We start from the raw sequence: 14,134 nt of genomic DNA, 5'->3' as shown, positions 1-14,134 counted from the left end.
GTGTTTCCCCATGGCTTTATCTATGTGGCTGTGTGTCTATCTGTCTGTGTCTATCCATGTCTTTATCTATGGCTGTGTGTTTCCCCATGGCTGTGTCTGTGTGGCTGTGTGTATTCATGGCTGTGTCCCTTAGGTGGCGTACAGCGAGGACTGCTCCAAGGAGATAGAGCGAGACCAGGTGCTGCACGGACTCAAGGCCTGCACCAAGGATGACGTTATTCATCGGCGCTGGCTCAGTGAGTGCTGCGTCTTTAGCACTCACTCACTCACTCTCTCACTCACTCACTCACTCACTCACTCACTCACTCACTCACTCACTCATTCACCAGCTTCCTTCAGAGTATTATGTGTAGAAGACTGGCCGGGAGGTGAAAGAAAAGTGTACCTCATTGTCTTGTAGTACCCATTCATTCATTCATTCATTCATTCATTCATTCATTCACTTTTCACTCACTCACTCATTCATTCATTCACTCATTCACTCTTCACTCACTCACTTACTCTTCACTCACTCACTCACTCACTTACTCTTTACTCTCTCACTCACTTACTCTTCACTCACTCACTCATTCATTCATTCATTCATTCATTCATTCATTCATTCACTCACTCACTCACTCACTCACTCACTCACTCACTCACTCACTCATTCACTCACTCACTCACTCACTCATTCACTCACTCACTCACTCACTCACTCACTCACTCACTCACTCACTCACTCACTCACTCACTCCTGTCTGGCTGCACTTCTACTACATTCACAAGGCTCTAGTTGAAGTGACACAAGTTTTTTAGTGGTATTTTATGGCTCTAGTGACAGATTAACATTATTTCCACATTATCAACAGGAGAAACATTCTTAAGAACACAATTAAAGGTCTCTGTGGCCTTGGAAAACACAATAGGCTCTAGTTGAAGTGACACAGGTTTTTTAATGGTGTTTTTATGGTTCTAGTGACAGATTAACAAGAATTCTATATTATCAACAGGACAAACACTCGAATCATCTTCAGCCTTGAAAAACAGTCATGACAATAGATTAGATGGAGGGACACAGCTTTTTTATGGTTTTAGTGACAGATTAACAAGATTTCTGCATTATCAATAGGAAAAACACTCTTTAAAAACCCAACTAAACATCTCTATGGCCTTAGGAAACAGTCATGGTAAGAGAGAGAGAGAGAGAGAGAGAGAGAGAGAGAGAGAGAGAGTTTGAACACTAACAAACCTTCTCCAAAGACAAACCTGTACTTTTACCCACACAGTTGAGCTGGTGGACAGTCAGGTGCTGCTGAAGGGGTGTGAATCACAAGGCTACGTGATTCTGAGTGCAGCCAAGTCACAGATTCACCAGCAGATTCACCGACCAGTCTGGCAGGACCACTCGCTCGTCACCAAGACAACCTGGGTGGGCTCCCTCCAGTGCATGCAATATTATGCCACAGTCAGCGCTGGGGACAAGGAAACGCAGATGGGTGAGTGTGTGTGTGTGTGTGTAATTCACTTCGGTCACCTCCTGGTCACCCAGCCAGTCTTCCCCATTACGGAGCGAGCTCAGAGTTCATAGACTGATCTTTGGGTAGGACTGAGACCACAACACACTCCACACACCGGGAAAGCGAGGCCACAATCCCTCGAGTTACATCCCATACCTATTTACTGCTAGGTGAACACACCCCACACATTAAGAGGCTTGCCCATTTGCCTCGCCGCACCGGGACTCGAACCTGGCCCTCTCGATTGTGAGTTGAGTGTGCTAACCACTACACTACGGTGTGTGTGTGTGTGTGTGTGTGTGTGTGTGTGTGTGTGTGTGTGTGTGTGTTTACCTAGTATTTACTTAGTGTGTGTATGTTTGTGGGTGTGGTGATGTGTGTGTGTGTGTGTGTGTGTGTGTGTGTGTGTGTGTGTGTGTGTGTGTGTGTGTGTGTTATATGTACTCTTATTTATCTATAATTTGGTAGTGATGGTAGTAGTAGTAGTAGTAGTAGTAGTAGTCATTACAGAGAATTTTTAGATACTAATAATGATTTAGGTGAATAAACTACTACTATTAATACCTCCACCACCACCACCACCTTTTCCCCGGCAGACAACATTATGTGGCTGACAATGGAGAACATAATGGAGAAGGATGCTCAGGTGATCAACGAGATAACAGACATTGTGGGCAGCGGCCAGTCGGTGGGTGGTGTGGTGTCCCAGACTGTTGGCACCATGGACGAGGGGGATGACGAACTGCAGGTGAGAGAGAGAGAGAGAGAGAGAGAGCTTTAGTGCAGAATTTTCCCAGAATTTGAGATAGTGTCTTGTTACAAACTTCCATTGCTCTGCCACCTTCAGCTCCATCATAAAGGTTTAGCCAGCACAAAGGTTTCATCAGGATTAGAGTACTTGTCTTCTTGTACACTTCCCTTGCTTGTGCCACCCTCAGCTCCAGTGCAAAAGTTTACCCAGAATTTGAGTCAATGTCTTGCAAACTTCCCTTGGTCCACCCTCAGCTTCAACGCATTGTGTCCCGCTGCAACTGTAGCTTCTTCTACGTGTCATACGGTGAAACGGACCTTGACATGTCGATGATGGAGGATATGCAGGCGCCCTTGCCGGAGGATGAACTGTGGAACCGCAACGTGGAGGCTGTGGACACCTTCACTCTTGCCCATGAGGACCTGTGTGCCAGTACCAACTCCCTGCAGGTGATACAGAGTTGTGCTGCTTTTATAGTGTTGATCTAGACCTGTACTCCCTTGAATAGTGTTGATCTCACCCTTATGATGTAGAAATCTTGTGTATGTGCAGATGATAAAGACTTGTACTTACTCCCTTTAATTGTGTTGATCTAAACTTTTACTCCCTTTAATTGTGTTGAGCTAGACTTGTTACTGTAGAAATCTTGTGTGTGTGTGTAAGTGATGAAGACTTGTACTCTTTTTTAATTGTGATGATCTGGACTTAATAATGTAGAGATCTTGTGTGTGTGTGCAGGTGATAAAGACCTGTACTCCTTTTAATTGTGTTGATCTTCCTTTGGTAATGTAGAAATCGTGTGTGTGTGTGTGTGTGTGTGTGTGTGTGTGTGTGTGTGTGTGTGTGTGTGTGTGTGTGTGTATGTGCTCAGGTCTTACTATTTATTTATTTATATTTACTATTCTTGGTCGAGTACTGGCTGTGTGTTGTGTCATTGCTATTATTAGTCTGTTCCATAAGTTGTTGAGATCTTAACCACTTCAGTACTGAGACGCATTTTTACCTTGATTTCTGGGTATGATTAGACAATTTCATTTGCATTGGAAAACATCTATGGAGGTCAGAAGATTAATGGCTAGAGGCTTCATTATTCTAATCCCAACATACTTTTCTGATGCTGTATAAAATTGCCAAATAGTAACTGGAATGAATATGAGAACGCATCCTGGTACTGAAGAGGCTAATTGTGTTACTGAGGTCTTTGTTGTGTTGAATTTATCTGGATTTGTGTGTGTGTGTATGTGTATTTGTGTGTGCGTGCTTGTGTGCGTGCATTTTAATTCTCACCACACGACTCCTGCATTGGTCCACAGTATAACATGGTGGTGGACATCCTGAACAACCTGCTGCTGTATGTGGACCCCAAGAAGAAAGAGGCCATGGAAGCTGTGGCCAGGATGAGGTTCCAACTGCAGCTCTACTCATGTGAAGACCAACGCAAACCCATCATCCGCCTGCAGAACCAAGTCAGGTGAGAGAGAGAGAGAGAGAGAGAGAGAGAGAGAGAGAGAGAGAGAGAGAGGGTAAGTGACGTAGAGAGGGAAGGAGAGGGACAGGTGACAGAGAGAGGGAGAAGGAGAGGGATAGCTGACAGAGAGAGAGAGAGAGAGAGAGGAGAGAGAGAGAGAGAGGAGAGAGGACAAGTGACAGAGAGAGGGAAGGAGAGGACAGAGAGAGAGAGAGAGAGAGAGAGAGAGAGAGAGAGAGAGAGAGAGAGAGAGAGAGAGAGAGAGAGAGAGAGAGAGAGAGACAAGAGAGAGGGAGAGGACAAGTGACAGAGAGAGGGAAAGGCAGAACTGTAAAAAAGCAGCAAAAACAGGAGTAACTATCGTCATGTGTGTGTGAAGGTACCCAGTGAAGCAACACAAACTCAAGACCAGCTGTAGCATCCTTTGTGTGTGTGTGAAGGTAACCAGTTAGACCACAAGAAGGAAAAGTAATCTTAGCTCCTTCATTTGTGTGTGAAGACTGGCTGTAGCATCCTTGTGTGCGTGTGAAGTGAAAAGTAACATAAGCGTTTATGTGTGTGAGGGTAGCCAGTTAGACCACAAGAAACAAGAGTAACTATAGCACCTTTATTTGTGTGTGAAGGTACTCAATTAAGCAACAGAAAATGAAGATCAACTGTAGCATCTCTGTGTGTGAAGAGTAACATTAGTGTCTTTGTGTGTGTGAAGGTACCCAGTGAAATAACAAAAATTCAAGAGTAACTGTAGCATCTTGTTTGTGTGTGTGTGGAGGTACTCAATTAAGTAACAAGAACCAAAAATCGAGAGTAACAGTAGTGTCTTGTGTGTGTGTGTGTGTGTGTGTGTGCAGGTACCACTTGTCACAGCTACGGAGTCTGGAGAAGGAGGTGTACTTGGTGCAGAGGCAACTGGACAAGGACCCCAACAATGTACAGAGGAGGATGGAGAAGAAGGAGCTGGAAGAACAAGTGAGTGGACTGATATATATATATATTGTGTGTGTGTGTGTGTATTTACCTAGTTGTAGTTTTACAGGGCCTGGGCTTTATGCTCGTGTGGCCCCGTCTCCATATCTACACTTATCCAATCTTACTTTAAAAGTGTGCACACTCGTTGCAGACACTACTTCTTCATCTAAACTTTTCCACGTCTCAATACATCTCTGTGGGAAACTATATTTTTTAATATCTCTCAGACATCTTCCCTTTCTCAGCCTTTTACTATGCGATCTTGTGCTTCGGATGTCATATTCTTCTCTCAAGATCAGTTTCTCATTATCCACTTGGTCCATTCCGTTGATCAATTTATAGACTTGTATCAGGTCTCCTCTCTCCCTTCTTTGTTCCAAGGTTGGTAGATCCATAGCCTTTAGTCTCTCCTCATATGTCATCCCTTCAAGTTCTGGGACCATTCTTGTAGCCATTTTTGTAGCCTCCAATTTTCTTATGTGTTTCTTTTTATGAGGGGTCCACACTGTGTGTGTGTGTGTGTGTGTGTGTGTGTGTGTGTGTGTTTTTTTTTTTTTTTATTTATTTATTTATCTATTTATCCTTTTTCACTCCTACTTTTTCCTCTTTTTTTCCTTCACTTTATTCACACAACAAATCATTTTCTTCTTATTTTCTGTTCTTTCCATATCAAGTCAAGAACTCGTGATATTCTTTTACTCTTTCCTTTCCTTTCCGTCACTTCACTCAAGCAACAAGGAAAAAAAAAGATAATAATAAGATAATCAGTCCTTTTAATTTTTTACTCACTTTTCTTTCACTTCATTCACGCAACAAGTTCTTTTCCTCCTTATTTTCTTTTCATATCGCCAGTAAACCATAACATCCATTTTCTTTCTAGTGTCTTCATTCAAACAAAAGAAAATGTAGTCCTTTGTCTCATCTCACTCTCTGTTTACCTTGCCAGTGCTTCAGTAAACAATTGGATCTCATTCTCTGTTTACCTTGTCAGTGCTTCAGTAAACAATTGGATCTCACACTGTTTACCTTGTCAGTGCTTCAGTAAACAATTGGATCTCATTTTCTGTTTACCCTGCCAGTGCTTCAGTAGACAATTGTCTCTTTTCCTTTTAGTATTTTCATTCAAGCAAGTAAAGAATATTATAGTCTTTTTTCCATCTCATGCTCTGTTTACCTTCTCAGTGCATCAGTAAACAATTGGCCCCTTTTCTTTTTACTATCTTCATTTAACCCCTTCAGTACCATGGCACATTTTCATATTCATTCTGCTTACTATTTGGGGATGATGTACAGCTTCAGAAACTTGTGTGGGGGATTAGAATAGTGAAGACTGTGGCCATTAATCATCTGACCTCCAAACAACCTTCTGAATGTCAATAAAGTTGACTAATCACACCCAAAAATGAAGATAAATGCATCCCAGCACTGAAGGAGTTCAACAAGTTAAACAAAATAACCTCTTTCCGTCTCACTTTCTTCTTTATCTTCTCAGTGCTTCAGTAAACTATCGGATCTCACTCCCTGTTTATCCTGTCAGTGGTTCAGTAAACATTTCAATTTCACTCTCTTTACCATTTCAGGGCTTCAGTAAACAATTCAATTTCACTCTCTTCTTTACCATCTTAGTGCTTCAGTAAACATTTCAATTTCACTCGCTTCTTCACCAATTCAGTGCTTCAGTAAACATTTCAACTTCACTCTCTGTTTACCTAGTTAGTGCTTCAGTAAACAATTGGATCTTTCTCTGTTTATCCTGTCAGTGGTTCAGTCAACATTTCAATTTCACTCTCTTCTTTACCCTCTCAGTGGTTCGGCAAATGTTGGGTGTGACAGTCAGCCTTTCCACAGGTGTCCAGTTGTAAGGAGCAAGTGAACAGCCTCAGTGAGGAGCTGGCTCTTCGCATCCACTGCTACAACGAGACTCAGCTGTCCGCCAACCACAAACTGACGGCTGTGGGGGGCGACAAGCAGGTGTGTGTGTGTGTGTGTGTGTGTGTGTGTGTGTGTGTGTGTGTTTCACTGTTTGATCTGCTGCAGTCTCTGACGAGACAGCCAGACGTTACCCTACGAAACGAGCTCAGAGCTCATTATTTCCAATTTTCGGATAGGCCTGAGACCAGGCACACACCACACACCGGGACAACAAGGTCACAACTCCTCGATTTACATCCTGTACCTACTCACTGCTAAGGTGAACAAGGGCTACACGTGAAAGGAGACACACCCAAATATCTCCACCCGGCCGGGGAATCGAACCCCGGTTCTCTGGCTTGTGAAGCCAGCACTCTAACCACTGAGCTACCGGGCGTGTGTGTGTGTGTGTGTGTGTGTGTGTGTGTGTGTGTGTGTGAAGAAAGAAAAGAATAATAATGATAGTAAGCAGTTTATTTGTATGTATGTGCATGCAACAACAACAGCAACAAAAAATCTAATAAAAAAACAACACAATGACAAAAACAAAATAAAAATTAACCAAGGAAAGAATACAAAGATAGACCAAATAACAACAACAACAATAATAACCTCTCTCTCTCTCTCTCTCTCTCTCTCTCTCTCTCTCTCTCTCTCTCTCTCTCTCTCTCTCTCTCTCTCTCTCTCTCTCTCTCTCTCTCTCTCTCTCTCTCTCTCTCTCTCTCTCTCTCTCTGCACACAGATGAAGGTGATCCGCATGAATGAGGTGTACTTCCGCAAGGCACAGTGGCGGCTGACCGAGGCCGATGGACAGCTGGGCATCGCTGACCTTATGCTCTCAAACTTCCTGTGAGTGATGATCGATTTTTTAATTTAATTTAATTTTATTTATTTATTTATTTATTTATTTATTCTTTTTTTTGCCTTTTTTTTTGGGGGGGGTAATTTACTTTTTTTATTTGTCTATTCTTCTTTTTATTTACTTTCTTTGTGTTATAATTTTTTGTGACAATTTACTTTTTTTTTTATTTATCTACTTTATTAAGATCCTATAGCCTCATTACTTCCTTTGCTAATGTAAAATTGAACTTGCTAGGCTAAATTAAGAGGAGAAATCTGCCTCTTGAAATACTGTTGCCTCATGCATGTCTCTTAACCCCTTCAATACTGGGATGCATCTTTTACCATGAGTTTGAGTGTGATTAGATGATTTTATTGACATTAGGGAGGGTCTATGGAGGTCAGAAGGTTAATGATCTAGAATCATCACTATTTTAATCCCCACATGAGTTTCTGAAGCTGTATAAAATCACCTAATAGTAATCAGAATAAATATGAAAATGCGTCATGGTACTGAAGGAGTTAAAATACTGTAGTCTCACATATGCCTTATGAAATACTGTTGCCTCATACATGCCTCTTGAAATACTGTTGCCTCATACATGCATAATACATCCTAATCCTCATAAATGCCTCTTGAAATCCTAATGCCCTTTTACTCTTTTATCAAGCCAATGCTAAGGTAGCTAAACTAAACTAAGAGTAGAAACACGCCTCTTGAAATACTGTTGCCTCACACATACCTCTAAATCTTGTTGCCTCTTACATGCCTCTTGAAATCCAAATGCCTCACACATGCTTCTAAATACTGTTCGCTTATACACACCTCTTGAAATCCTGTTGCCTCATACATGCCTCTTGAAATACTGTTGCCTCATTACTCTTTTATCAAGCCAAAATTGAACTTCATGAATTAAATTAAGAGGAGAAACACACCTCGTATTACTTCCTATGTCAATGTAATATCAAAGTATGTGTAGCTAAACTGAATTATGAGGAAAAACACACCTCTTGAAATACTGTTGCCTCATTACTGCCTTTGTCAATGTAAAATTAAGGTAGCTAAACTGAACTAAGAGGAGAAACATGTCTTTATTGCTACATTACTCCTTTATCAAGCCAAAATTAAAGTATGTCAAACTAAATGAAGAGAAGAAACGCACCTCTTGAAATCGTAATGCCCTGTTGCTCTTTTTTCAAGCTAAAAATAAACTGTGTTGTGTTGTTGCATGTTTCCCTCTGTGGCAGGTACACCAAGAAGACCAATGCTGATGACAGTGGGGAGCACCTGCTGGAGTTGGGCTACATTACCATGAGGAACCTTCTCCCTAACCAGCCCTACCAGGAGGTGCTCATGCCCTCAGAGCTCCAGGCCAACATGCCCGTGGATCGCCAGGTGGGACGCGATGGCCTTGTCTTGTCTTGTCTCACAGTGCACACTCTTCACACTTACTTGGCTTTTAGTGTGCTGTGTCAAACTGGTGGTCTTCACCTTTTCACCCTCAAATTAAAAAAGATGAACCTTAAATAAAAAAAAGATGAAATTCAAATTAAAAAAGTTGAAGTTCAAATTAAAAAAGTTGAAGTTCAAATTAAAAAAGATGAAGTTCAAATTAAAAAAGATGAAGTAAAATAAAGATGGGGATAAATTGTATTTGAAAGAGAAGTCTGAAGACGCCTTTTGTATGTCTTTTATTATTCCTTGGCCGTTCCATTTTGTAAAATACAAATCTACACATAGACTGATCTACAGTATGTATACTTTATTTTTGTTTTGTTGTTGTTGTTGAGGTGAAAAAGAGCACTTAACTCTTACCATGACAATACACTATAGAAGGTTACAAAATGACGTCACACTTGGCATACCTTAAACCCAAGGAGGCTAAAGTATATGTTCTTTAGCCTCCTTGTCTCCAGTGATTCCCTAAGTGTGCCGCGACTACTGTATATAGTGTGCCGCCATTGTCTCCTTGGTGTGCCGAAAATTATATAATTTTGCTAGTTATCGATTTCTCATTGACCGCCAAAGATAACACTTGTATATATATATATATATATATATATATATATATATATATATATATATATATATATATATATATATATATATATATATATATATCACAGGGCAGGTGTGCTGCCAAAATATTAATTGCTTAAACCTGATTGACACTTTGAGACTGGCAAACATTATGAGCTTGATTGACACTTTGAGATTGATTTAAACTGTGAAGTTGACTGACAATGCAAGGTTGACAAAACACATACTGTATAATCTATGAACTTTATAATGTGATGAAAATTCTGGCTCATACTTTGGCTCTAGCATCCAGCCAATTAGCTTCCAAGAAATTTGAAGAGGCAAAATGGAAAAAATACGTAAAGTATGAAAGGTTGGTTTAAGGTAGTGGTTTTCAAACTATTTAGTATGACGGCACACTAAAAAGCAATTAATATTTTGGCAGCACACCTGCCCTGTGATATATACATATATATATATATATATATATATATATATATATATATATATATATATATATATATATATATATATATATATATATATAGTACATACAAGTGTTATCTTTGGCGGTCAATGTGAGAAATCCTCGATAACTAGCAAAATGATATAATTTTCGCGGCACATCAAGGAGACAATGGCGGCACACTATATACAGTAGTGTGCTGCGGCACACACTTAGGGAATCACTGGTTTAAGCAAGGAGGCTAAAGAACATATACTTTAGCCTCCTTGGGTTTAAGGTATGCCAAGTGTGACGTCATTTTGTAACCTTCTATAGTTAAGTGCTCTTTTTCACCTCAACAACAACAACAAAACAAAAACAAAGTATACATACTGTAGATCAGTCTATGTGTAGATTTGTATTTTACAAAATGGAAAGGCCAAGGAATAATAAAAGACATACAAAAGGCGTCTTCAGACTTCTCTTTCAAATACAATTTATCCCCATCTTTATTTTACTTCATCTTTTTTAATTTGAACTTCATCTTTTTTAATTTGAACTTCAACTTTTTTAATTTGAGGGTGAAAAGGTGTAGAATGTGTTTGTTGATTTATTGCTGTTGTTTGAAGGAGAAGTTGGTAAGATTTAGCTGCATTTTGGTGTGTTGTGTCAAAATGGTGGTCTAGAGTGTGTTTGTGGAGTTAGTGGAGTTGTTTGAAGAAGTTGGTAAGATTTAGTTGGATTTTAGTGTGGTGTGTCAAAATGGTATTCTACAGTGTGTTTGTGGAGTTAGTGCTGTTGTTTGAAGGAGAAGTTAGTAAGATTTGGATTTTAGTGTGCTGTGTCAAAATGTGTTGGTGGTGGTGTTTGAAGGGAAAGATTGATAAGATTCACTGGTTTTTAGTGTGCTGCGTTACATTAGTGGTTCAGAATGTCTTTTTTAGTGTGTTTGTTGAGTTAATGATGTTTGAAGGGAAGGATTGGTAAGACTTACTTGTTTTTTAGTGTGCTGCATCTACCTGGTGGTCTAGAGTGTGTTTGTTGAGTCAGTGGAGATGTTTGAAGGGAAGGTTGATGAGACTCACTTGGTTTTCAGTGTGCAGAAGGCCTTTTTTATGTTTTGTTTAGTTCATGATTTATTTATTTATTTATTTATTTATTTTATTTATATATTTTTTTAGGGAAGATTGATAAGGTTTTGTTTGTGTTTAGTGTGGTGTGTTACATTAGTGGTTAGAAGGACTTCTTTTAATGTTTTATTAGTGATTTTTTTTTTTTTTTTTTTTTTCAAGAGAAAATTTTATGACTTACTGGGTTTTACAATATTTATTTTGTTATGTTAGTGATCTAGAATGGCTTTTTGAGATGCTCCATTTAGTTAGTGAAGTTTGAAGGGATGAGTGATTAGACTTTGCTTGGTTTTGTAAAGTCCTTTGATATATTACAGATCTGGAAAGCCTTTTTTAACCCCTTCAGTACTTTTTACTTTGAGTTTTGTGTATGATTTCATAATTTTATTGACATTAGGAAGGGTTTATGAAGGTCAAAAGATTAATAGCTACAGTCTTCACTATTCTAATCCCCACATGAGTTTCTGAAGCTGTATGAAATCACCAAATAGTCACCAGAATGGATATGAAAATGTGTCATGGTACTGAAAAGGCTGAATGATGTTTGAAGGGGAGATTGATAAGACTTTTATTTATTTATTTATTTATTTATTTATTTATTTAATTTTTTTTTTTATTCCTTTTTAGTCAGGGATGAGCTGACAAAAAGTTTAATTAATTTCAGAGGACGCTACGAATCTACTGCCGTGAGAAGCCTCCGTGTGGCGGCATCTCCATCATTGAACACTTTGAGATCAACGTTGTGCCGCTAAACATTGGTGAGTCAAGTCTGGCCTTCCTGTCCCTCTCTCCAGCCTTATGTCATTACACTCCTAACCTCTTCACTACTGGGACACATTTTTACTTTGAGATTTGTGTACGATTAGAGATCAGAAGATTAATGGCAGCAGTTGTCACTATTTTAATCCGTTTGGTATTGGGACACATTTTTACCTTGAGATATGGGTACAATTAGATTATTTTATTGACATTAGGAAGGGTCTATGGAGGTCAGAAGATTAATGGTAGCAATCTTCACTATTTTAATCCCCACATAAGTTTCTGAAGGTGTATAAAATCACCAAATAGTTGCCAGAATGAATATGTTAATGCGTCATGGTACTGAAGGGGTCAACTCCACTTTTATTTCCCTTCAGCACTGACATACCAGTTATATTGTGTTCTTAACTCCCCTCTTTGTCTAGCTATCCTCATCTTCCTCCACCTCTTCTGTCTCTCCACCTTCATCTTCCTCTTTTGTCTCCCCACTCATGTCTTCCTCCATCTCTCTTGTCTCCCCACCATCATCTTCCCCCATCAACCCCACCCCACCCAATACTCTTCATGTGTCAACAGTAATTATCTTCCCTCAAAATGTTCAATTAAAACAGACATTTTTTTTAACATCATGCCATTATTTAGCCATCAATGTCTCCCCTCTTTATTTCCCCTCAGCCCTGACACACCAGTTATATTATTATGCTCCTAACTCCCCCTCTTTGTCTCCCCTCAGCCTTGACACACCACCTCCCTATATTGTTATGCTCCTAACTCCCTTCTTCTTTTTCTCCCCTCAGCCCTAACACACCAGCTTCTTCTATTATTATGCTCCCAACTCCCCTCTTTGTCTTCCCTCAGCCCTGACACACCGGCATCTATTATTATGCTCCTAACTCCTCTCTTTGTCTTCCCTCAGCCCTGACACACCGGCATCTATTATTATGCTCCTAACTCCTCTCTTTGTCTCCCATCAGCTCTGACGTACCAGTTTTTCAAGACAATGATGAAGTTTTGTTTCCCGGACAATGCCACTGAGGAGGAGCTGTCGGGCAGGGAAGTTGGCACCAGTAAGTGTGTTCAGGGGTGGTGAATCACACACACACACACACACACACACACACACACACAGAACACACACAACCCTTTGGGCCTTGCTGAAATTATAGATCAACAGATCATAGAAGAGAAGATAGCTGAGAAAGTGGTGAAGGTTATTAAGTCAAATGAGACATTGGTGAGGGAAACTGTAGACAAAAAGAGATGTGTGGTGATATTTGGTGTGGAGGAGGATAAGACACCGAGTAAAATGGAGAGAGAGGAAAACATAAAAAAGGTGATAAATAATATCATTAATGTGGTGCAGGAGGAGGAAAAGACCTAGTACAAGAAATAGAGGACTTCCATAGAATTGGAAAGTTCACAAGAGAAGGTATGAGGCCAATAAGAATCAAACTTAAGTCACAAAAGGATGTAGATGAATTGGTGGAGAAGTCATGGAGGCTAGCCCAGCAGGAAACAACAAGGAAGATTTGGTTGAGAAGAGATCTCGGTGAAAAGGAAAGAGAAATGTTAAATGAGTTGAGAAAGGAGGCTTTGAAAAAAATGAAGAGAGGACAGAAGAGAGAAGAAAGAGTTTTTCTGGAGAATCTTGGATATGAGACTGAGGAAGTGGTTCATAACCCAGAAAAGTACAGCAAGAAAGGACTAAAGAAACTTACATATGAGCGAAATGTAATGTATTCCAACATAAATGGAGTGATATCGGGATTTTAGAACTCAACGATTACTTGAGGGACAAGAACCCAGATATTGTGGGTCTTACTGAAACAAAACTGAGAGAGGGAGAAGACCTGATGATGGTTGGAGAAGGAAATATAATGTTTGGAAAAGAAATAGAGTAGGTAAGATGGGAGGAGGAGTGATGTTGCTGGTTAAAAAAGATATAAAGGTGGATCAAGTGAAAAAAGGTATGGGAAAGGCAGAAGTGCTAAAGATCAGAGCAGAAACTAATGAAGGAAAAAAGAGGCACTACATAGTGGTGTACGTACCACCTAAGACAAATGCATGGTCAGTACAGGAATATGAAGAAATGATAAGTGATACAGGAACATGTCTGGAAGAAATGTTGGGTGGCTGTGAACGAACTATAATGATGGGAGATTTTAATTGTAAAGAGGTGTGTTGGGAGGACTGGTCAATGGAAGGATCAGAGACAACATGGGGAAATACACTATTGACACTGGCAATGGAAAATGTGTTAACTCAGTGGGTCAAAGAAGATACTAGGTTTGGAGGAGAGGGAGCATCGTCAAGACTGGACTTGGTCTTTAGTACAGAGCCAA

At 39.9% G+C, this 14,134-nt stretch overlaps 1 protein-coding gene across 1 annotated transcript in view; it reads left to right on the top strand.

Annotated features, from left to right (window-relative positions):
- LOC123512739 (protein KIAA0100-like) overlaps positions 1–14,134 on the top strand; it is an 83,923-nt gene that overhangs the window by 57,816 nt on the left and 11,973 nt on the right. Inside the window, 11 exon segments of the mRNA XM_045269308.1 lie at positions 134–236; positions 1,269–1,478; positions 2,096–2,247; positions 2,505–2,699; positions 3,564–3,721; positions 4,570–4,687; positions 6,536–6,658; positions 7,341–7,447; positions 8,687–8,834; positions 11,698–11,791; positions 12,767–12,859. Coding sequence (XP_045125243.1) covers positions 134–236; positions 1,269–1,478; positions 2,096–2,247; positions 2,505–2,699; positions 3,564–3,721; positions 4,570–4,687; positions 6,536–6,658; positions 7,341–7,447; positions 8,687–8,834; positions 11,698–11,791; positions 12,767–12,859 — 1,501 coding nt within the window.

The sequence above is a fragment of the Portunus trituberculatus genome, chromosome 34, assembly GCF_017591435.1.
Source record: "Portunus trituberculatus isolate SZX2019 chromosome 34, ASM1759143v1, whole genome shotgun sequence".
Classification (NCBI taxonomy): Eukaryota; Metazoa; Arthropoda; class Malacostraca; order Decapoda; family Portunidae; genus Portunus; species Portunus trituberculatus.
The sequence above is the reverse complement of the archived record's forward strand: the minus strand, read 5'-3'. Positions and strand labels throughout refer to the sequence as shown.